General features: G+C 36.3%; 5 protein-coding genes across 5 annotated transcripts; 2 read left to right on the top strand and 3 right to left on the bottom strand.

The window, feature by feature from the left end:
- Positions 1-440: 440 nt before the first annotated feature.
- On the bottom strand, positions 441-3,038 carry LOC140797079 (large ribosomal subunit protein eL42). The gene is made up of 4 exons (XM_073150364.1): positions 2,926-3,038; positions 1,098-1,277; positions 779-853; positions 441-688 (listed from the first exon to the last, which is right to left on the bottom strand). The coding sequence occupies exons 1-4, from the start codon at positions 2,926-2,928 to the stop codon at positions 629-631; spliced, it is 318 nt and encodes a 105-aa protein (XP_073006465.1). The 5' UTR covers positions 2,929-3,038; the 3' UTR covers positions 441-628.
- A 2,878-nt stretch (positions 3,039-5,916) lies between these two features.
- On the bottom strand, positions 5,917-8,561 carry LOC140795925 (uncharacterized). Its single transcript, XM_073148747.1, has one exon. The coding sequence runs from the start codon at positions 8,458-8,460 to the stop codon at positions 6,205-6,207; it is 2,256 nt and encodes a 751-aa protein (XP_073004848.1). The 5' UTR covers positions 8,461-8,561; the 3' UTR covers positions 5,917-6,204.
- Positions 8,562-8,974: 413 nt separating this feature from the next.
- On the top strand, positions 8,975-10,708 carry LOC140795957 (F-box protein At5g07610-like). The gene is made up of 2 exons (XM_073148785.1): positions 8,975-9,106; positions 9,253-10,708. Exon 2 carries the CDS (start codon positions 9,324-9,326, stop codon positions 10,494-10,496), a length of 1,173 nt encoding a protein of 390 aa, XP_073004886.1. The 5' UTR covers positions 8,975-9,106; positions 9,253-9,323; the 3' UTR covers positions 10,497-10,708.
- A 1,405-nt stretch (positions 10,709-12,113) lies between these two features.
- Positions 12,114-14,963, top strand: LOC140796001 (disease resistance protein RGA2-like). Its single transcript, XM_073148839.1, has one exon. The coding sequence runs from the start codon at positions 12,114-12,116 to the stop codon at positions 14,961-14,963; it is 2,850 nt and encodes a 949-aa protein (XP_073004940.1).
- Positions 14,964-16,543: 1,580 nt separating this feature from the next.
- LOC140796757 (septum-promoting GTP-binding protein 1-like) lies at positions 16,544-19,224 on the bottom strand. Its single transcript, XM_073149852.1, has 6 exons — positions 18,795-19,224; positions 18,586-18,706; positions 18,404-18,500; positions 18,277-18,316; positions 18,104-18,187; positions 16,544-16,991 (listed from the first exon to the last, which is right to left on the bottom strand). The coding sequence occupies exons 1-6, from the start codon at positions 19,110-19,112 to the stop codon at positions 16,827-16,829; spliced, it is 825 nt and encodes a 274-aa protein (XP_073005953.1). The 5' UTR covers positions 19,113-19,224; the 3' UTR covers positions 16,544-16,826.
- Positions 19,225-21,728: the final 2,504 nt, after the last annotated feature.

The raw sequence follows: 21,728 nt of genomic DNA, 5'->3' as shown, positions 1-21,728 counted from the left end.
CATGGGTTTAAAGGATGACACAAGTGAAATAGATATTGATCAAGAATCAATCTGAAAAATTCAACCATATAAGCCCCCAATTTAGAAGAAAAAAAATTATAGAACACTAAGAGTGAATTCTACATTATAAAATAGCATGTTGTACAAAGAGGTACTTCTCATTTGTTGAAGATCATATAAACAGATTTCAAAAAGCATCCCCAAGAGATAGCTGCATTTAGTAAAATATTGATAGTCTTCATCAAAAGAAAAGAAAAACGAGCTGTACAGCAGCTAAAATACTATCTCAACCACATAAAGTTTCTCAACTAAAAACAAAAGTTGAGTTAGATAATATCAAGCAATATCATCGATGCCTTCAATTAAGTTGCCAGTTAATGCTGTCCAGATGATCAATGACTGAGATGGAGCAGGAGTTACCAGGAATTAAGCACAGTACCTAAACAAACATCAAGTTGATAACAAAGTTTTAGCTACAAAATTGAGAACAGGTGCCACGTTCAGTACATGATGATGTGAAAATGTCAACCCAGGATAACGAACTAAAAACTTAAAGAGAACTTTCTCTAATACTTGTAACAAGTCCTGAGAAAAAGCAAAGCAATACAAGCAATAAAATGGAAGCAAATTAGAAAAGTGATGTTCCCTTCCCTTTCTTGTCTCCACCAATCTCAAAATGCTTGCATCTCTGTGAAAAGAAAAAAGATCCAAAATGAATAAATTCTCAGGAATGTAGTTGAATACTAGAAAGTAATATATAACATATAAAGATCGTAACCTTAATTGGGTGCTGTGAAAAATGTTTGCAACTCTGGCATTGAAGCTTCAACACGATTTTCTTGGTGGTTTTTGCCTGCAAAATTGAAAATTGTTATGCTACACAAGTATAATAATGATGATCAAATAAGAAATGAAACCAAATGTTAGTCCTAACATCAAACTTAACCATATTTCACACTAGGAACTAAATTCTTCTTTGTAATGCAAACAAGAATCAAGTAGATAGGTTGCATCAACTATTAGTTTCCTAAAAGATAATGAAACGTAAAATGTACTGAACACTCATTCATAAAGCATAAGAGAACAGGAAATATTACCTTCTTATGGAAAACTGGCTTTGTCTGTCCACCATATCCAGACTGCTTTCGGTCATAACGACGTTTTCCTTGAGCAGAAAGACTATCTTTACCTTTCTTATATTGAGTTACCTTGTGGACAGTGTGCTTCCTGCATTCTTTATTCTTGCAGTAAGTCTTCTTTGTCTTTGGAACATTCACCTACAAAACAAATCAGGGGACACCATCAGTAAAAGTACATTATTCAATAGAAAAAACTTAAATAACAGCTAATGGTTAATTGCACACTGATCAATATTTTTCACCTACAAGACATGCTTACCCAATACAAAATAGAAAGTCAAAACCTATTCAATCTAATTTTACTAAGCCCTAGCTCTTCTATTCTTGTTCTTTCTTCCCGCTAGAATGTTGTTTGGCTATACTGTAACCAGCTATAACCAAAGAAATATTTGGCCAAAGGATTTACCATACATTTCTGAATTTATGATTGGCAAGTTGATATTGCAATGAAGCATTATGCACTAACAAACATTTTTTGTATATTATCTCAAAACAATAATTATTTACTACTTCAGAAATACTAAGACATATAAATGTACTCAAAACCTTTACAAATCAATTGACTGTAACTCTTAATAGCATAAAAGCAGTTTCCCAATTTGATTTTGTAAATCATCAAATAACTATTAGGAATAAGTCAATAACTTCCTACCTCTTTGTAAGCTAGACATGCCACCAATACTTGTACAAAGTTCCAAACCTTGCCAGTATCTCTTATCATGGAAATTTTCCATTTCCCAGGCAACCTTACATGTAAGAGCACGCAATTGACAACCTAAACCCAAATTATAGCCAGTCACTGTTACCTGTACCCTAGAGCCAAGATGTCTAAATATGACTCCAACACTCTGATAAGTATCTTGTTCGTATAGGAGGCCAGTTATTGCTAACCCAACAACAGATCAAACAACTACTCTTAGTTGACGTGTGCATTTTATCCTAATAAACAATTTAATATCAAAATATAGTAATACACTTGTCTACAAAGTGTGTTTAATTAACATACCATATTGAAACCATTTCAGTACTGTACTTTATAGTTTATAAGTTGGATTTCATTGTTAATCTCATTATGATGATATTATCAAATACTATCACGATGGTTGGTAAGCATGGAGCGAGCCATTTCTAGGCAGAGGAAAACCAATAAGAAAGACATAACTCTTTAAGAAAAGATTGCAAGCAGATAAAAGGTTATAACATAACCAGATTTTGTACCTGAATAAGTTTAATTATAATGCCAAATGTCTCATGACCAAACAATACATGTAATTAACATAAATGATAACTTTTAGTAAAGTCGTCATGTCTCTTCACAGCAAAATCGATAATTTAAAATAAATAAAAACAGTACATCTTACTTGTCTCTTCCTGGTCCTAAGCTACAGTACAATCTCATTCAGCTTCAAAACAAAGAAATTAATAGATAACACAAGAAGCTTGTATCAACACAGATAAAACTTGAGCAAAACAAACAAAGGCAGAACAAGTCTCAGATGTTTCTTAAAAATATACTCAATTGCATTCAAAATAGTTAGAAGAGTCACGCTCGCATCAGATCCAAGCTCTAATAGACCAAACGTGAAAATATGAAATACATGATCAATATCTCAGATCCCTTATAAGCATGCAATAACCTCGGAAACTTAATTTTGCCATCAGATCCAAACTCTAGCAGACGACAACTCCTTTAACAGTATCCGATCGCAAGAAACAATACATCGAGTTCTAACTTCTCTCATTTCCAATCGGCAAGGTGAGACCAAGGATCGAAGGGAAAAATTACCATGATTTCAAGTCCGGCTAGGGTTTCCAAGGCCTACGATTTCCCCTTTCTCTGAGCAAGCCGCCGAAAACCCTAATCGGAGTGGGTCGAAGTATTCTGGCTTTTATTAGCTAGGGTTCAAATAGGTCGTATATTCCCTATTTTACCCTTACCTATTAAGAAAATGACACTAACGAAAAAAGGATAATTACACATCGACCCTTTAAATTGAAGAGAAATGATTCGATATCACCCAATTAGTTATAAAAATAATTTTTATTTGTTAAAAAATTATAGGGTATATAAGACATTTAACATATGGACTAGATTAATTGTTAAAAATATTAAAATTTAATTATTTTTTTATAGTTTATTTTTATAACTGTGTTTTCTTAATAATAAGAGCGTAAACATATACCAAATTATTATTTTTTTTATTTTTAATAAAAAAATATATATAGATAAAAGAGAGAAATAAAATATGACTAATTTACTCTGTTCATATCTCCCATTAATTTTATTTAGTATTATTTAATCTCAACCGAGAAATTAATATAGTTGTTATTAAATCATTTGCCAAAAAAAAAACTATTGCTAATTTTTCATAAACGCCCTCAATTTCTTTTTAATGACATTTGATAGTCTCAATTATATATAAAACCCCCAAATGTTCATTACGTTTTTATCTTATTTAAAGAAAATAAAGAGAGAAAAAGTTAAAGATATTAAGATTGTTGTAGGCTATCAATTCCCACTTTTATGTTACATTTATAATAAAAATAAAAAGAGCATCTCTTTATTTATTTATTTTCTCAATGAATATTCTTCGTATATTCAATATATTTGAGTAAAATATGACATGCTGAGAGAGAATATTTATTCCTCGTGACTTTTTGTGAACTTTTTTTGCATATTAATAGGTTTATTTTTCAAACTTATTAGACAAATAGACGAAATTCCAAACTATTTAGAGAAATAGATTAAACCGCTTTTATGAAAGCAAATTACGATTAAAGTCAATAATTTTACATGTATAATTATAATATGATAATTGATAACAATTTTGATAGTTTTCCCAGTCTTCTTTTATCAAAATTATTGGGATATTAAATGTATTATAAAGAAGATTTTATGCAAAATAAATCCCTTTGGAACTATCTTTATCTTTTGCACTCTATTCTATATGCAGTGCATAATTGATTAAGAAGTGCATAATATTGTGAAAGCAGTCCACACCCTAACTTCGAAAATTCGGGATCCGAATCTACCTCTCTAAACTTGATCAACTTATTTTTAATTATATAAAATTTAAAATATTATTTAAAAATATTAAAAAATTAAGAAAAATAGAAAATAATAGTTACTCGTATATAACGCCTAAAACCTATAAACAGTACTTATTTAAAACTGCTGTAATGAAGGAGAGAGAGAGAGTGGAAGAAACGAAAAGAGAAAAAAAAAACTCTGCCGCCAAAGAGAAGAAAGAAACTACGGTGAAGAAATAGAAAAGATAGAGAGAAATAAATTTAAAAAAAAAATCACATAATCGAGGTCATCATAGTTGAATCTGTATTGGTGGAGTTTGTCGAAGCTAGATTTCTGTGTCATAAAAGCAATAGCTATGGTAGAAAAAGAATGAGAGAGAAATACTAAAAGAGCGAGAATGAGAAATAGAGAAAGAGAAAGAAAGGGTGAAAGAGGTTCGGCGATCCCAGCTGATCCTTCGAACCATGCTTTGGACATTTCAGAGAGAAAGTAGCTCAATAGCAACTGAAATGGATTTGAATCTGAAATAAAAAAGAGTTATTATGCAAATGATGCCCTTTCATATTTCTTGTCTCTAACAGCCATAAAATGCTTGCATCTCTGCAAAACAGAATTCCAATATGACTAATTACTAGAAAAATAAGAAGACAAAATGTTAGAAAGTCAATAAATAGCATAAAATCTTAGACACAAAAATCAGATGCTGCGGATAGTGTTTGCAGATCTGACATTTCAGCTTCAACACGATCTTATTGGCTGTTCTGCCTACAAACTGAAATTTGTGCTACTTCACTAGTATAATTTTCTAGGTTTCACTTGAAAGTCCCAAACAAGTAATAAAAGATCTGTACATTCTAAGACCAAACTTAACCATATCTCACATTAAGATCTACTTTGATAATTATATGTGAGTTGCCTTTGTGAGGCCACTGAAAACCAATTTGAAGCATATCTAAAAAGATATTGCGCCCATTATCATGATAATTGAAGGTAGAACTCACTGAAATTGCACTTATATAACATATAGAATAGACAGTGAAATAAGTCAGTAACATATAGAATCGGCAGTGAAGGAAAATAGGCTATTCCTGTCCTTCGTAACCATAGAGCTTTTGCTCACAGAATATTGTGAGACGAATGCGGTTAAGTTAAAATATAAACTTGTTTATGAATAAAACACAGGCACACAACTATCTACTCTATTAAACTGAAATTTAATGTAGGAAATAGATGAGGACTCATTGGTGAGTTGACAGGTGGTCTCCGATTGCTCCAGCAATGCTTTGACAGCCGGATCTGAGGATTCAAGTATTGGTGAAGTAAGGATGAAGAAGAATATGATGGCAGCGTGAGGAGAAGAGCGTGTCACTAGGGTTTAGGATTTTTATAGAAGTTCAGGGTTGTTCTTTGTTAGTGAAGATCCGACAACCATGGCCGCAAAACTCGCAGCAGGTTATCAAGAAAAGAGACCATATACACTGAAAAGCAGGTCAGCCAGTAATCTACTTGTATATCTAGAGCAATATCAGGTACTTTCTGTACAAATGGGCCTGCTCAAGATGCACTTGCTAAAGAAAGTTCTCATAAATACTGTAAAAATTCAACATCTGGAACTGTAAGAGTTCCCACATTCCATTTTCACTCGAAATCATACTCATATTTTGAGTATGATCCTGAGTATAAACAATTATAAAGTATAAACAACTAGAAAGCAATGATAGCATAATAGGAACCCACAATAGATCATTAAAAAAATCAACCTACTCTCCAGGAAATTTCTGATGAGATATACTAATTCAAATTGACAACCTCATGTGTAATGGCAAAGAAAGAGACTCCTAGAACAACAAATTTCAAGACCTTGACAGCCAAAAATCTTCCTCCTACATTCAGATGCTTTTCCTAATACTGTGTGCAGATTGCACCATCACCGTGCGGTGCTGCCGCATATAATTCTCAACAGATAAAGCATTTCAATATACGGAGATGAACTTCCATAATTGTCAGTTACCTTTTCTTCCTTTTTTTGCAGCCTCACTTGTAACTCCTTTCAGGCCTCCTACTATTTAGGAAACGGCCAAAGGTAGTCAGTGCATCATGAAATTTTCGGATCTTAAGGAAACCCTTTACCATGGAAACTTCACTTTCTGTGAATACAGCTCTCTCCATGACTATTTCAACTAGGTTGTTGAGAGTATCTTCCATGGCTAAAGATAAGAGACCTTCAGATAGCATCGAAAAGGATGAAAACTCTGGCACGAATCCCTTCTCTGTCATCTCCACCAAAAAGTCAATAGCTTCTTTAATAGGTCCTCCTCCACGACAGAGGCCACGGAAGACAATCTTATGTGAGATAGCATCTGGAGGCTCGCCATTCTCTATCATCTCCCTAAAGAGCCTCACGGCTTGTTTGGTCTTTCTCTGTTTAAAAAGTGCTTGTATCACAGGGTTGTAAGCCTTTGGAGTTGGGACCATCCCTTTCATCTGTATGGTTCTAAGGAGCTTACATGCAACCTGAGTCCTGCCTGCCTTGCACAGACCACTCAGAAGAGTTCCATATGTAACAATATCAGGTTCACAGCCATTTGATGTCATACTTTGAACTACATCAGCTGACTTTTTTATATTTCCTTGCTTGCAATAATGTGTGAGCATGGAATTATATGTGAGCTTATCAGGTTTCAATCCTTCCGTGACCATCTGATCCATAAGTTCCATAGCTTCATCAACCCTGTCATTCTTGCACAGGCCATCAATAAGGGTATTATAGGTGACCAAGTTTCTTGAAATACCTTGAAATTCCATCTGGTCAAAGACCTCTTCTGCTTCTTCAATTCTCATGTTCTTACATAGCCCATCAATGAGAGTATTATAGGTCACAACACTTCGAGCACAGCCATTCAATTCCATTTCCTTCAGCAAGCTCAAAGCTTTCCGTAACTTCCCATGGAAACAAAGGTGATTGATTAATATATTGTACGTGATTTCATCAGGTGAGCATCCATTATCCTTCATCTTCTCAAACATTTGCAAAGCAATAGCATGGTCTCCCGCCCTGCAGAGACCACTAATTAGGGAATTGAAAGTATATACATCAGGTAAAAGACCTTTAAGTGTGAGTCCATGGGCAAGTTCCATTGCCTCTTCAAGCCGATTCTCCGTGCACATTGTACTAATCAATGTATTATAAGTGACCATATTTGGCAAGCAATCTCTACGTATCATCTGATTCAACACTCCCCTAGCCTCTTCAATTTCTCCACTTTTACACAAAGCAGCAATCAGAGTATTATAAGTGACGACATCAGGATCATGGCCTTCCTGAAGCATGACATCCAAGATCTCAAGAGCATGCCCGATATGCCCAGCTTGGCACAGCCCATTGACCAGAGTGTTAAAAGTGAACTTATCAGGATTGAATCCCTTAACACATTCTTCTTGTATAAATCCAAGGGCTTCTTCAACTCTACCCTGCTTGCAGTACCCATGAATCAAAACATTCACTGTCACATTGGTTGGAGAGCATCCCATCTCCCGCATCCTTGCCTTAACTCGCAGAGCACCATCCATATTTCCCTCCTCAATATATCCCTGCATCAGGGTAGTAAATGTTATCTCATCAGGCACCAAATTGTAGCTACCCATCTCCTCTATCATCAAAGCTGCAGTCCTAATCTGATGAGATTTGCACAAAGCCTTGATCAATATATTAAAAGTAAAAACATCTGGTGCAATCCCTCTACTGCCCATTTCTGCATACACAGACTCAATTAGCTTTATCTTGCTTCCTTCCACAAGAACATTAAGCAGAAAATTGTAAACATCTGTGTTTGCTTCAACTCCAAATTCTTGCATTTGATTAAGAACTACATCCACAGCTTCATCAAAAAGTTGGAATCTTGAGTAGCTCTCAACTAAGATGAGAAAAGCACCGACTTCAATGTTGCAGCCTGAGAGCTGCATCTCTTGCATGAGACCCTTCATTTGCTCAAAAGCTCCGGAATTCCCGAGCTGGCGAAGAACTTCTTCGTAGATAGCATAATTGGGTGTGAAGTCTTTCTTCTCCAACGCCCAGTCAAGTAAGCGGAGAGACGATTCCGCATCTTTCTGGCTGCGGAGAAGGGAAAGGAGGTCTTTTTGAGGTGGAATTGCTGTGGAGAGCTCTCGGTGAGATGGTAGAGATGCAAATGGAACATGGATCGATGGCTTCCGTGGTAGAGAACGAGATGGCGAGGTTGCTTTGGGAGCAAAAACACAAGGATGGCATTTTAGAGCAGAGGAGAAAGCCATTGGGGCAATACTTCGAACAGGTAAAGGTCATAAATTGCTCCAAGGGAAACTTTCCTATCTTTTCTAAGGCCAGCGGTGTTCCATCCCGGAAGCGGATAACATGGAACACTACCGTTTATGTATTATGCCCTTTTAATACATTCTTTGCACAGAGAACCCTATAAGATAACTAATAAACAAGCTAAGTAATACAAAAGAAAGTCCATGGGATATAGTTAGTCTGAACTATGGGGTGTTACTTGTAAGATGTATTTTAACCTTTGGAGCAAATTACAAATTACAAATAACACTATATATTAAAAAAACCTCTCAATTTTCATTATTTATATATAGATCCTCATATTTGGTAAAAAGAAACCTAGCGAAAATCTGAACTATGGGGTGTGACTTATTTATTTCAGCAAATAAAGGGTTCTATCTGTAAAAAATAAAGAGAGCTCTATTATTAATATAGTCAAAAGTAAGGGTGTTATTTGTAATTTTCTTCAGTCATGGATTAGAATTCCTAATAAAATACCAAAACGAAAGCAATCCATCGTCCTCCTCCCACTTTCTTTTCCTCCAAACTTGGTCGCTATCAATTTGCAATTTTGCATCTGCTGCTCTGCACCATTTCTTGCCCTAGCCATTGATTTGCACTGCAAAGGTCAACAAATTCGATTCTTGGGTTGAATTCAATACTTCCGTACTTAGGAAATTAGAGCAGTATATTCTTCATGTGTAGTACCAATAGACTAATATTATCTTTGTTGTTGTTGTTATTTGTTTGAGTTTGTTTTCACTGTACTGTAGAAGTGGAGTGGGGCGAAGGCGGGTGTGATTGTTTTTTGCGAGAATGTCATGCCCTTAAGGTGTTTGACGATATGTATGAGAGACGGAAGATGAAGTGTGCAACAGCAAGACCCCATCTCAACGATGACATCATGTTCAGAATCCTCTCCTGTCTCCCTGCCAAGTCCCTGTTAAGGTTCAAGACGGTGTGCCAATCTTGGGATAAGCTGATTGCAGACCCATTCTTCGCTCGTCGGCACTCTTGTCTCCCTGCGTCCTTTTCAGGCGTCTTCATCAGGTGGTTTCTTAATCCAGCGCCAGAGAGTCTCAAACCATTACTTGGCAATGCTGCGGGAATCTCTACTACCACCTCACGGCTCTTTTCGCGAGGGTTCTCGGTTGTTGCCTCCTCTAATGGACTTGTATGTCTCTACCGCCATTCAGATGAAGTTTTGCTTGTGGGCAATCCGGCAACCTCGCAGTGGTCTGTTTTACCTAAACATGATGTTTCTCGGAGGCCTTATGACTTCTCTCATGGTTATGTTCTCATGTTTGAGCCAGCCAAGTCTCTCCATTACAAGCTGATCTACATCATGGTTAGAATTAAGGATGAAGTCCCTCATGATGATGATGGTCATGTTGATGATGGTGATGATAATGATAGCATTCGATTCTATATTTTCTCCTCAGAGATGTCCTCATGGAGAGCATCCTCGGAATTTGCCCTTGCATGGGGAGACGCTTGTTTGTTCTACTCAGATCGCTATCAGTTTCTAAATATTGGAGGTGGAGCAATTTGCTGGTACGATCTTGAATACGAGCTTGTGTTTGGCTATGAGGTTGATACCGACAAGTTGTGGAGCACGAAAGTGCCACCAGACAAGGGAGGAGACTTCTGTGGTAATATGGTGGGATCAGGAGGGTCTGTTTACTTCATCATAGACAAAGAGTGCAAAATATCATGCTGGAGATTGGAAGGGAAGAAGAAGTGGGTCTTGGAAAGAGAAGCATCCAAGGATTATCCAAAGAATTGTTATCCACTACTTGCTTATGATTCAACACAAGACCTGGTGATCCTCCAGGATGAGGATTCCCCTGGTGACTTGCTTGCATACCATTTTGCAAGCGCAACGAGTAGAGTTGCTTGTCCGACTCTTCGTGATGAGGATGTCTGTGGTGTCTTTCCATACACTATAACCTTGGCCCCGTTTCATGCTGGAGAAGCAGATACGCGAAACGTTATACAAATATTTCTTAGTGATTGATGGCCTTATCTTATGCTCTTTTTGCTAAATCATTTTGGCTTTCTTACTCAAAATCAAAACATCAGTTTGTCTAATGTATCATCTTATGAAAGATAGCTGATTGTTTAGTTACTTTTGGATACCTCTTCTGTTTACTAAGACTACGAATTACTGTACTGTATGTCTATTTGTATTCATTATGCAAATACATGACTCAGAACTTTACTACTGTACTGATGTTGCAACTGAACCTTTTCTATATTACAAGCTTGATGCATTGCTTTTGCCTCTTCTTCCTAATGAATGATGAAGCTTATATATAACTTGGGTATTTGTTCTGACCTTGTTGCCATTGAATTTAAGCTTTCATGGACAATAAAAAATTTCTCCCTTGCTGCTCTGTCATGAGTTATGACTGTCCTTTGCCCTTGTTACTCTGAATTCAAGTGAATAAGAAATTTCTCTCTTGCTGCTCTATTATGAATTTTTCATGCCCCTATTTCTTTGAAGTCTTAAGTGAATATGTAGAACACAGGAGATTTTTTAAAATATAGGTGGTCATTTATAAAAAAAAAACGTATTTTTTGCATAGTCGATGCCATCAAAAAAACCCACAATCAAAAGGTATCATCGCATGTTTATGCCTCAAACTTATTTTCTTTGCACATCAGGGCGTTTAGCTCGAACTCAGTTTGGCTCTATATTTAAAAAGAAGTCAAGTTTGATCAATTAGATCAAGTTCAAAATTAGGCGCATACCGACTCAATAATACTCGATCTATATTTATTAATATATATTATAAATAACAAAGAAAGTTTAATTTGGTTACATATTTAATTTTATTTTATTTAAGTGTATAACGTTCAAGATTTAATTTAAGATTTATTATTCAAGCTCGAACTATGCTTGCTTCATTTGAAATAGGCTTTGACCTGGGCCGATATTTAAATTAGACTCAAAATAATTCAAGCCTGATATTTTAGGTTAGACTTGAGACTAATTTCAATCTTTAAAACAGAATTTGTTTAGATATAGCTAGATTTGATTACACCCTTATATATCCCTCTAATAATTTTTTTATCTACCTTTTTACTCCTGAACAACTACAACTTATAAACGAATTTTTTTTAGAAGAATGTAGTAGAAAAACTCAAGAGGAGAAGATTATTCCCTTCATATTTAACATAATATAAAGTGGATAAAAATTTTAAACTTTTTTACTTCACTTGCTCACGCTACATAAGATAAACTATATATATATATATATATATATATAATAGTTTACATAACTCTTACTTATATTATATAACTCTTTGATTTCTTACATCTAAAACACCTAAAAATTTATTATAATTTAAAGACAATAAAGAAAGACTAAGATTATCTCGAAACCAAAGCATTAATATTAAATTATTTTTAAATTCTAGGCTAGGGAATTAATCTAATTAACTAGTTAAATGGACGGACTAACTAATTATTTCAATAATTCTACTGGTAAAAAGAGTCCCGTTTTAGATTAAATTTGTCGAATTATACCAACTCTCGTCTCCGACTAAGAAACGTACCGAAAAAGGAAAAGTATATATCGTCGTCTCTTCCCTCCTCCCTCGTTTCCCGTTTGCTCTCTTCGGCAAAGCTATGGATGGTGCAACGGAGCTCATCCGCAAGGTGGTCGCCATGGCGCGCTCTCTTCTCCGCAACAACCACTACATTCATCGTCCCAACGGACTCGACTTCCTGGACGAGTTGGAGCTCTTGCTCCCTCGGATCACGGCGGCCGCCGACGAGCTGGAGGCGATCTCGATCCGAGAGCTCAAAGAATCGGGGTCGGAGTCTTCTTACGTCATCGCCATGAGGAGATTGCTGCGGCAACTAAAGGACGCTGCTTATGATGCTGAGGACGTTCTTGAAGACTTGGAGCTCGAAACCGGCAAGTTCGGCTGTTACTTGCTCTGCTCGTCCGATGGCGATCATGATCTGAGAACCTTCGAGGCCGTCCGGGGTTTGCTCCTCTTCGACGACCGCATCAAACGCACGCTCGATAAGCTTTTCGCCATGGTCGATGCTATCGAAAGACCGACGACGACGACGTCATGGGATTCTAGACATACCATCTCCTTCGTATTTGAGCATATGGTGTTTGGTCGGCAGAAAGAATTGGATACGATCTTACGCTATATACGCAGTGGCACGGATCTCGGTGTTATCGCCATTGCCGGGATGGGTGGTGTTGGTAAGACGACCGTTGCGCAGTTGGTCTACAACGATCCGTTTGTGAAGGAATATTTCGCATTGCAGGGGTGGATCCACGTCACGAGAGACTCCGACGCCGGCAGTATAATGGAAGAGATGGTCGCGTCTTTTGAGCGCAGATTCGACGGCGTGACGGATTACGCCACGGTGCGGCGGCGCCTCGCCGCGCATCTAGCCAAAAAGAGGTATCTTCTTGTTCTCGACGATGTTTGGGATGAAGTGGTAATTTCTACATGGAGTGATCTACTCCCCGCGTTAGCTCAAGGAGCACCCGGAAGCATAATCCTAGTCACAACTCAAAGCAAGAAGGTTGCGAGAACGACGGCGACGACGACTCCGGTAGTCCTCGGTGTCTTGCCATGGGATGACCTCTGGTCGCTGTTTAAGTACTACGCGTTTTACGGGTCGGAAATCGGCAGCAGGGAAGAGAAATTACTACCCATAGGTGAGAAAATAGCCAAGAATCTATTCGGATTACCTTTAGCAGCAAAGGTGTTTGGGAAAATTTTGGCTCGAAATTTCGACGAAAATTTGTGGAAGAAGTACACAGAGTCTGATATCTGCAAATTGAAAGAAGGTTCATACAGCATCTTGTCTCCTTTGAGATATGGTTATCAGCAACTCCATGCAGGGCTAAAAAAGTGCTTTTGTTATTGCTCATTGTTTCCTAAAGGTTACAGATTTGAAAAGGATAAATTAGTTCAGATGTGGATAGCCCAAGGCTTTGTTCAATCAAAAGATAGCACTCACCTAGTGATCAGTTTGGAGGACATTGGAAGGCAATGGTTTGATGAACTAGAGGAGAAGTTCTTCTTGCAGCCAACCTCTGATGGTGGCAAGTACACAATGCATGATCTGATGAGAGAATTGGCATTTTCTGTTTCATCAGATGAGTTCTCTAACTTTGGTAGCGAGGATATACAAGTTTTGCAGATTGTTCGACACTTAGCTGTTCAGAATACTATGGGGAATGCGATTGGCAACATATACGATTGCAAGGATCTCCGCACTCTGATTCTCATGGGTCATTATGATCATAAACTTGATGGATTTCTAAAGAAATCGACGAGCCTGCGCGTGCTGGATTTATCGGGTATCGACATGGGAATAACGAAAGAACTTCTTCAGTCTATCAGTCTTTTGAAGCATCTCTGCTTCTTGGATCTCTCCTTCACTAAAATTCGACAATTACCAGAGTCGGTTTGTAGCTTGTATCATTTACAAGTTCTTGGTCTGCAAGGGTGTAAGTTCAAGAAGTTGCCCAAGGGTATAACCAAGTTGATCAACCTGCGACATTTGTACGCGGACGGCACAACTATCTCTCTGATATCCAGAATAGGGAGACTAACTAACATCCAAGAAATCGAAGAATTCCGTGTTAGAAATAAGGAGGGACACAGGATAAGAGAGTTGAAGGATTTGAATGAGCTCAGAAAACTATGTATCATGAATCTTCAAAAGGTGGTGAGCAAAAAAGAGGCAACTGAAGCTAAACTAATGAATAAAGAACACCTTGATACCTTGGCATTGAGATGGAATTCAAAAACCAAATCTGCATCTGGAAAGAACATGGAGGTAATTGAAGGTCTGCAACCAAACATGAGTCTAAAAGAGTTGATGATTGATGGATATCAGGGAACTGCCTTGCCATCTTGGATACTACAAAATCTCACCAATCTACAATCTCTTCATCTCAGAAATTGCCTTACGCTGGCAACTCTTCCACCTATTGGGAAGCTCTCTGCTCTTAAATCTTTATCTGTGGAAGGTCTAAATTCCGTAGAGTTTATAGGTGATCAATTACTTGAGGTGCAGAACTTGCAGTGTCTCACTCATCTCTGCACTGATAGCAGTCTCCTTGCCAACAACCTCTTTCTCATGCTAGGAAAACTTCCCTCACTGCAGAGTTTGAAGGTTTGTAAGTGCTCTGATATTGTCGAATTTTCAGCGCAGCATGAGGTATGGTTCGAGCAACTCACATCACTGGAAGAGCTTGAGTTCTCCGACTGTCACAATCTCAGAAGCCTTCCTTCAACCTTAGCAAGCCTTTCCTCTATGAAGAAGTTGACTCTGAGTAATTGCCCTTGTATTGATTCGCTTCCGGAGTACGGTTTGCCATCAATGCTCGAAGAACTGCATCTGTTCAGATGTTCTGACGTGCTGGTTCAACGTTGTCGTCCAGAGGAGGGAATTTATTGGCCAAATATTTGTCACATTCCCTACATCAAGCTGTAGCATTCTAAGGTATGACATACTCATTATAGCACATTATAGATGTGTTTTCAACTCAGCAGACATTTCTTGCTCCTCCTCTTGTTCTCCAATTATTTTGTTAGCTTTCAACTTGAATAATTGATTATTATTCCATGCCTTTTGGAATGCTGGTCCAACGTTGTCGTCCAGAGGAGGGAATTTATTGGCCAAATATTTGTCACATTCCCTACATCAAGCTGTAGCATTCTAATGTATGACATACTCATTATAGCACATTATAGATATGTTTTCAACTCAGTAGACATTTCTTGCTCCTCCTCTTGTTCTCCAATTATTTTGTTAGCTTTCAACTTGAATGATTGATTATTATTCCATGCCTTTTGGAATGCTGGTCCAACGTTGTCGTCCAGAGGAGGGAATTTATTGGCCAAATATTTGTCACATTCCCTACATCAAGCTGTAGCATTCTAAGGTATGACATACTCATTATAGCACATTATAGATGTGTTTTCAACTCAGTAGACATTTCTTGCTCCTCCTCTTGTTCTCCAATTATTTTATTAGCTTTCAACTTTAATGATTGATTATTATTCCATCACTTTTGGCATGCTGCAGTAGGTGTTATTTGGAGTGCTAAATGATCTTAGCTTGTTGAGAGTACAAGATTTAATTGGTTGTCTACATCTGATAGTTGATTGCCTTGTGTGTATAAAAGTGTAATTGTTTTAATTAAGAAATATGAGGACCTTATTGGATATTCCTCTAATAGCTAGTTTAGAACATCTTAAAAAATTGCATTATTCCCATAATCCAGGGAACTTGGCAACAGAAATCTAATATCAAATATAGTCAGTAAAAGTTTGCTCCTCATTTTGGGGTATCTGCTACTCCAATTAGATCATTTATACTGACAAATACCAAATTAATTCCATATTAAGTTTTTTTCCTGCAATTAAGATCTAGAAATTGCGCTATGCGCAGAACGAATTTAACAGAAACAGTTCTCTGTTTCATACTTTTTGTAGCATATCACTTTCAGAGATCAAGATACTACTTTATGCACACTATACTATATTCAGAGAGAATTTCGCAGAAAAATTTATGTGCAGCTCATTACACTCTAATTCACCTTTGTGGTCACACTAGATATGAGTAGATTTCTTGGTTGTCTGATCCCTGAAACACTTTCTAGAGACTGTTTTTATTCACAGTTATAATTACAAATGAAATGAATTAAATATATTAGCTATATGATTTCAGAAAGTTTAGTTTTCCTACTTTTCAGGGCTTGATGTGAGAAGTCAGCCTTTCGCCGCATCTTAGAAGAACCAAGCAGTGGATCTTGAGGACCACTAAGATTTCTTATTGACTGGTAGCTTGTTTTCTTTTCTTTTCTTTTCTTGTAAATTTGTGGAAAATTCAGACAATTCTATCGTATCATATCATAACAGAAGTATGAAGAAAACTAATCATATGCAGATATCTTCTTTTTGTAAACTCTAGTGTTGAATTTCTCTGTATCTAATACACACATGCTTAAGAGCATTTTTTTTTTCTACATACCATGATAACTTCATATCTATATCAATATCTACCAGATATATTCGGAAACTTCCATATGCATTTCTGAGAAATATGTCCTCATACATATCTTTATTCGAAAACTGTGAATATGAAGGTACACAAATGGATTATATCTATCCACTTCTAGGCCACCTCCTCCCCTCCCAATCAACCAAAACCAAAAGCGAAAAAAGAAAGAAAAAGGAAAAAATGACGAACAAGGGAGGAGTGCATGAGATTTTTATCACCCAACTTTCGCTATATACAATCTTGCATCAGCAAGAGAAATCAAAGAGAGGAAACAGAAAAAAAGAAAGGAAACTAGAAATCTATGATCGGTTCTCCGATCGTCAAGTTTCTCTCTACAGTCCATGGCAGATTGAAGAGCTTGGCTGTGATGAACTTGAAAATCTTGTTAACATTTATATTGTGAGTAGAACTTGAGAAAAAGAGAGTTGCCTTCATCACTCTTGCATATGCCCTGGCCTGCAAATGGACATATACATAAAATCATTCTCAATATTCTCATATCATATACTTTTCTATTATATTATAATGATCAAAATGGAAAGTTGAGAGATCAAAGAGTAGCTATAAATGATAGACTTGGATACAAATTATGGTGTAGAAAAGAGTTGCAATCAAAATTGGACTCCTCTGGACACATTGTGACTCAATTATTTCCAGAATGGACCCCTTCAATAGAATTTCTTGAGTATTCTACTTCCCAATACCACAATTTAAATGGCCTACATGACTAAACGAGGACCACTACTTCACTTTAATAGCCATATGCAATAATATCAAATTTATTTTTCCTATGCAGAAATGTTCATAGTCCAAATAGTTGGTAGGCTAGTATTTTTCATATCATTGCCACTGAAAAACTTTCAAAATATTATTTATAATTGCTGCTATATTTTTGAAATTGTTTATATAAATTATGGAAAGGCCATTTTGTCCTTATATAACTTATTTAAATTGGTACTAAAGATATTTTATATTAACCATATTATAGTATAAGAAAATAAAATAAAAAAGTTGTGATAAATAGTTTACACCCTAAGCTTTAAGAAACGATAGTATTTTAGTCCTTTGCAAGTATTTGTTGACTTTAACAAACATCAATTAGGAACATTCTCAGAATATTTTGTTAAACTTTAACCGTAATGATAATTTTGAAAGAGTCAAAAGATTTTAGTAACAATTATAATATCCTAAAGAATATAGTGGCAAGAAGAAAAGGTTACACATTCTTAATTTCTTATTGTAGCTACTCATCCATTCCCCAATGCATTAAAGAATCAATCATGATTAAATGCACATAGTCTCCATCAATGTCTATTATTGATGTGATCTGCAATAGAAGTTATGGCTCCCACTAAATGCAAGAGCTAATTAGATAGCATTCAATTCACCAAGTTTGATATCCATACAACAACTAGAATATCTAGTATGATGCTTAAATAAATCTCAGAACAATAAATCAAATGGAATCAAATATGAACACTATGCTCACATATATCCAACTTATTAGAAGGCACAATAATAATAATTTCATTGATAAATGCTTCAAAGAGGAATAAAGTTTAGTTTACCTGATTAACAATAGTCCATTGCATCTCAAGAGGAAGCTGAACAAAGTCATCAAACTTTGTTCCAATTAAGATAGGAATAGCAGCCTATATGAAAAAAGAAAGAGAAAAATAGTTTTAAGTATTATATAACTCAAACATAGAAATAGTGAAAAATAGATGGAAAATAAACTTACCTTATTCCATTTTCTTGCCCTTTGATACCAATTTATAACACTGAGCCAAGTAGAAAAAATCACCACATTGATAAGTTTTTCATTGAACTATTCTGAATAAGATTAAAAAAAGAAAAGAAAAACTAACCTATTTAGAGTGCAACGGCAGGTGAGATCAAACATGAAAAGAATTGCAACAGCATCCTTGCAAGCAATTGGTACATGATCAAGAAATCTACTATCACCTTCATGAAATTAATCCAGATTAATAGGTTATTAATCTACAATAAGATGATCAAATTAATGGATTTGAGAGGTTAAAACTCATACCCCCAACATCCCAAATACTAAATGCAATCCTTGCTCCTCTGACCACCAAAGTTTTATCCATCAAATTCAATCCTGTCATCTCTAGCCCTCTCTGTTCTTCCACATCCCCCACATACTTAACCTTCAATTTAACGCAAATTAACTACGTTAATTAATGTCTAATCGGCATAATTAACCAAGAGTAGCACAAGATGATTAGTGATAATTACCATGAAGCTCGTCTTGCCGATCTGGCAATCGCCGAGGAGGCTGACCTTCAGGGACACCAGGTCGGCGGCGGCCGCGTCCGCCTCACTATCCGCGCAGCAGGGCGGCGGCGCGGACACCGAGGAGGGCGGCGGTGGTTCATCGGGGACGTCGTCAACGACGGCCAGAAGTGCCGGGGAGGACAAGCTGCGGGAGCCGAGGCGGCGGTAGCGGCCGGCGGAGCAAGCAAGGAAGCGGTCGAGGATGAGGCGGAAGAATCGGCGCACGAGGCGAGCCCACCGGAGGTCGACCCGGACGATGACCCGACTCAGGTGAGTCATCTCGGCCGGGCCATCTACAGAGGAGGCGGAGGTAGTGGTGTTTGATTTCTCTCACTACTCTCTCTCTCTCTCTCTCCTTCTTTCTCTCTCTAATATAACTATTCCTTGTGATGGCATAATTAGGTACTTATTATTATAACTTATTTATTTTAATTTTAATTTATTTTTCTCTCTGACGTTGGTTGATGGGGGTGGTAACGACCGGATGGTACGAAATTGACGGCTTGTGGAGGAGGGAGACGAATGGGTTTGGCGCGGGGTAGTTGACTGCACGTGGAGAGATGGGATTGGTCGGTCCAAAATGCCGGCTATCTGGAATCACCCCATGCTAACCCGCTTTGGCGTTTATCCTAAAGCATTGGTTACGATTTACAATGCAAATTTAATTATCTACCTATAGTTTACTCTCTTCGAGCTCGAAAATATGAAAAGACTTAATTACCCCTGCAAGAATGCTATCATAATATGAGGAGACTTAATTACCCCTGCAAAAATATTGAACCACACGCCGCAAATTAAGTTCAGTTATTAGAAACTTGGAGAAAAAAGTATCCACTTTATACGACTTCTCTATTTTTTATATTTAGTAATAAAAAATAAATTAAAATTTTTTTTTACTTACTACAAATAATTTTATTATTTTTTTATGAAAAAAAAAATACTTTATTAAACTTTACTTTCTATCAACCAAACACACCGTGTGAAGCACGCAGAGCTAAAAATAAGTTAAAATCAGATCATACTACGTTGGGGTAAATTATAATATATGTTATATAGAGACGATTTTATAATGTGTCTAAATTTTTTAGCTTAATTATACAATTTATCCTTTTTTTTAATTAAAAAATATATATTTAATTCTCTTTTTTTTCCTCTCCTATTTTCACCATTAAAAAAAAACCTATTTTGATGTAAAGTAAACCAGATTTGAGAGATGATGGAATTAATTCAAGTGCCAAAATATAGTATCTAATTAATTGTCTAATTCCAGACCTATAAAAGAGAAATAGGTTGAATTCAAATAAATCAAGTGGACTCATTCTAAGTAGACATTTGATGAGAAATTTCCAAAGAATAATAATTCAAGGGAATGAAGACCTAATGACTCCTTGGAAAAATCTCAAAGGATATATTTATGTGTATCACTATGGTTAGAATTTTTTTGGTTTCTTATAATAATTGTACATAATTTTGGTCCTCTGAGGCTTATATAAGGACAATTATTTTCTTCATGCTCCTAGCTCACCTAGCTATGAGTTAGTTCAGATCAAGGGTGTCAACATTTGGTGGTATCTTCAAAGTGAGGTTAGATAGAATCAAAGGAAATGCATACAATGCTCCACTAGGAATAGGTAGGTTAAGAATGTCTTTTTCTTTATGATTACAAATAGTTTTTACTATTTTATCGAGAAACAATTAGTATTTCCCTGTCCCTACTGTAAATCTTGGAAACTTCGATAGCTGGTCGCAAGCTTAAGTTGTTAGATAACTGACGGCATATATTTTATAGAATTTTGTATTGTAAAAAAAATTAAAATTTTTTTATGCTAGCTTTTGATATTGCTTTTGTACCAAACAAATAGGTAGCCATGTCTAAGCTCACAAAATTTGCAAGGTTGGAAGCCAATTGTCTTGCAAATGCTTAGGACAAAGCTAGAGATATTAGCAAAGTAGCTTAATAGGCCAAACCAGCTGCTAGGTGCAAATTAGGAATCCCTGCTCAATTATCTCCTAAATGAATACTAATAATCTCGATTGATGCTAAAACTAGCCGTCGGCAGACGAAAATAAATCATAATTAAGAGAAAGGGTCAATTATACTTTTACCTCCTGCATTATTATCATAATCACACTACACATCCTGATATAATATTATGCGAATTACGCTTTATACTATCTAAGGGCGGAGATTGTAATGTTTAAGTCGTTAAGAAATGTTTCGTAAGACTGAGTTATAGTTCAGGAGATGCATATGTAATTAACTGCATTCTTTTAGCAAGCCATATGAATTCAATAGGATGGTGTCATTAATGCTCAATCAATTATCCTTATCCTTGATTTTTAATTGATTTGGTGGCATGGACAAATAGGTGACCAACAACAATACTTTATACATTGGGTTGAGTGGCTTGTGTATTTTGGCTTGGTGGTTAAGATGTCCCACTTCTATCCATTTCTTTAAGAAGCCATAGAACTTGTGTTCATGCATATAGAAAGCACAAGCCTCTCATGAAGTGGGTTAGAGGAAAAAGATAAAGTTGAAAGTTGTTGAAAGTTTAAAGGACTTTGGCATAGGGAAAATGGCAAGGAAGGCAAATAAAGGAGCAAGTTGTTAGCTAAAATATCACTCTAACATCTTTGTCACTAATCTTCAATTAAGGTCTATTGGTGATCAACTAGTGGATAGTAATTACCAAATAATGTATTTTGTAAAGATCAATTATGATGACTAGGGTATATCAAAATGATCATTTCAAGCTTGAGAAATTATCTCTTTTTTTTTTTTAGTGGCAAAAGTACTCCTATAAAGAGGTGGTGCAATAATGAGGAGTGAAACAAGATGAAGCAATAGCCCATTTGCTATTATTTTAGAATGAATTGTGTTTATTCTACAAT

The sequence above is a fragment of the Typha latifolia genome, chromosome 10, assembly GCF_019914945.1.
Source record: "Typha latifolia isolate L0001 chromosome 10, TyphaL0001v2, whole genome shotgun sequence".
NCBI lineage: Eukaryota > Viridiplantae > Streptophyta > Magnoliopsida > Poales > Typhaceae > Typha > Typha latifolia.
This window is presented reverse-complemented; position numbering and strand designations above follow the sequence as displayed.

What these genes read in the sequence shown, in the direction of transcription:
- LOC140796757 (XM_073149852.1), bottom strand. Translation starts at nt 19,112, where the DNA reads ATGACTCACCTGAGTCGGGTCATCGTCCGGGTCGACCTCCGGTGGGCT. An exon ending in TCGGCAAGACGAGCTTCATG is followed by an intron (nt 18,707 to 18,794) that starts GTAATTATCACT and finishes GTTAAATTGAAG; the next exon opens with GTTAAGTATGTGGGGGATGT. An exon ending in TGCCGTTGCACTCTAAATAG is followed by an intron (nt 18,317 to 18,403) that starts GTTAGTTTTTCT and finishes TACTTGGCTCAG; the next exon opens with TGTTATAAATTGGTATCAAA.
- LOC140797079 (XM_073150364.1), bottom strand. An exon ending in AGCCAGTTTTCCATAAGAAG is followed by an intron (nt 854 to 1,097) that starts GTAATATTTCCT and finishes TCAATTTTGCAG; the next exon opens with GCAAAAACCACCAAGAAAAT. An exon ending in TTTCACAGCACCCAATTAAG is followed by an intron (nt 689 to 778) that starts GTTACGATCTTT and finishes TTCTTTTCACAG; the next exon opens with AGATGCAAGCATTTTGAGAT.
- LOC140796001 (XM_073148839.1), top strand. Translation starts at nt 12,114, where the DNA reads ATGGATGGTGCAACGGAGCTCATCCGCAAGGTGGTCGCCATGGCGCGC.
- LOC140795925 (XM_073148747.1), bottom strand. Translation starts at nt 8,460, where the DNA reads ATGGCTTTCTCCTCTGCTCTAAAATGCCATCCTTGTGTTTTTGCTCCC.
- LOC140795957 (XM_073148785.1), top strand. Translation starts at nt 9,324, where the DNA reads ATGTATGAGAGACGGAAGATGAAGTGTGCAACAGCAAGACCCCATCTC.